Consider the following 1,798-nt stretch of genomic DNA (forward strand, 5'->3'; position numbering starts at 1 on the left):
TGTTTTTAATGTAGTTTCTTTTGCTCACCAAGTCTGCATTTATTTGATCAAAAATCTGAAAAAAGCAGTAATATTGTGAAATATTATTAGAATTTTAAATAGCTGTGTTCTATGCAAATATATTGTAAAATGTAATTTATTTCTGTGATGCGCAGCTGTATTTTCAGCATCATTACTCCAGTCTTCAGTGTCACATGATCTTCAGAAATCATTAATACACAGCTATTTCACATTGTAATATTTCACAATATTACTATTTTTACTGTATTTTAGATCAAATAAATACAGCCTTGGTGAGCATAAAAGGCTTCATTACAAACATTTAAAAATCCTAATGTTTCCTCTTTTTGATAATGACGTTTAGATATTTTTCAGGAAAACGTTTTATTGATTAATTAAGGATTTTAGCAGTTTGTTCATAGAAACCTAGGTCATCTTCAGTTATATCTAAAATAACAGTTTAAGTCCCAAGTGATGATCTGATTAGCTGTGTGTATTTCACTACTGTAATATCTGAAGGAATCATAACCAGCTGCTTTTCTTTGATCAAAAGCAGATATTTCCATTTTGTAATGTCAAATCAAACGGTGCGCATGGAAAATCAGCTGAATTTGGCCTCATCAACATCCTTGCGATTTCAAGGCATCTGAAGCGACTTCCAGTGTTTAACAAGCCAACATTATTTCCATGGATGAAGCAATTTAGTAAACTACAAGGTATAAAAAGTTAAATATGGTTGTGGTTCCAAGTGATTACAATTTATCTTTGTGTTCATCCAGAAATGAAACGAATGCCGTGACTTTAGGGTGTTCCTAGTGACTTAAAATACAAATCAGATGATGTTAAACTGATACAAATGTGAATGTAACGTTTAAAGGACACTGCAGATGTGACGTGGCAGGATTGTGTGTTCTGAGGTAAAAGGCTTAGGATGGGGTCAGAGTTCACTCAGGTCAGGTCGTCTCGGCCGTAGTTTATCGGCTGCAGTTGCTTGACCACATAGTCTGCGATCTGACGCGTCCCAGCGGCCACAACCCGTCTGGACATGAGGTCGAGCGGGCCTCCTAGCACACAATCCAACAAGAACACTGAACTAATGAAGCCACTGCTGATTCTCCAACTCCAGCCAATAAACACTTTGAGAATATATTGTGACCCTGGAGCACAAAACCAGTCTTAAGGGTACATTTTTGGAAATTAAGATGTATGCATCATCTGAAAGCTGAATAAATACGCTTTCCATTGATGTATGGTTTGTTATGATAGAACAATATTTGGCTGAGATACGACTATTTGAAAATCTGGAATCTGAGGGTGCTAAAAAATCTAAATATTGAGAAAATCATCTTTAAAGTTGTCCAAATGAAGTTCTTAGCAATGCATATTAATCAAAAAATTAAGTTTTGATATATTTACGGTAGGAAATTTACTAAATATCTTCATGGAACATGATCTTTACTTAATATCCTAATGATTTTTGGCTATAAATCGCTAATTTTGACCCATACAATGTATTGTTGGCTATTGCTACAAATATACCCCAGCGACTTAACACTGCTTTTGTGCTCCAGGGTCACATATTTGTATTTAAATGACATTTAATGATCTTAATTGCAATTAATTAATATTCCCCCGGGTTCACAGACCAGGCTTAACTCTAGTCTCAGACTAAACTGCATGTCTGGGCTGTTTTACCTGTAAGAAACTTGCACTAACTGATCTTAAAATATGTCAGTGCCATTGTTTTGTCTCAAGATGCACACCAGTAATGTTATTTTCTAAGGCACGTTTATAAAAG

General features: G+C 35.0%; 1 protein-coding gene across 1 annotated transcript in view; it reads right to left on the reverse strand.

Moving 5' to 3' along the window:
* Positions 1-365: 365 nt before the first annotated feature.
* Positions 366-1,798, reverse strand: part of LOC107655689 (inositol monophosphatase 2) — a 16,131-nt gene continuing 14,698 nt past the window's right edge. The window contains exon 8 of the mRNA XM_016443263.1: positions 366-1,064. Coding sequence (XP_016298749.1) covers positions 949-1,064 — 116 coding nt within the window. The 3' untranslated portion in view covers positions 366-948. The remainder of the gene's footprint in view (positions 1,065-1,798) is intronic.

Source organism: Sinocyclocheilus anshuiensis, unplaced genomic scaffold, assembly GCF_001515605.1.
Source record: "Sinocyclocheilus anshuiensis isolate Anshui unplaced genomic scaffold, SAMN03320099.WGS_v1.1 scaffold631, whole genome shotgun sequence".
NCBI classification, from domain to species: domain Eukaryota; kingdom Metazoa; phylum Chordata; class Actinopteri; order Cypriniformes; family Cyprinidae; genus Sinocyclocheilus; species Sinocyclocheilus anshuiensis.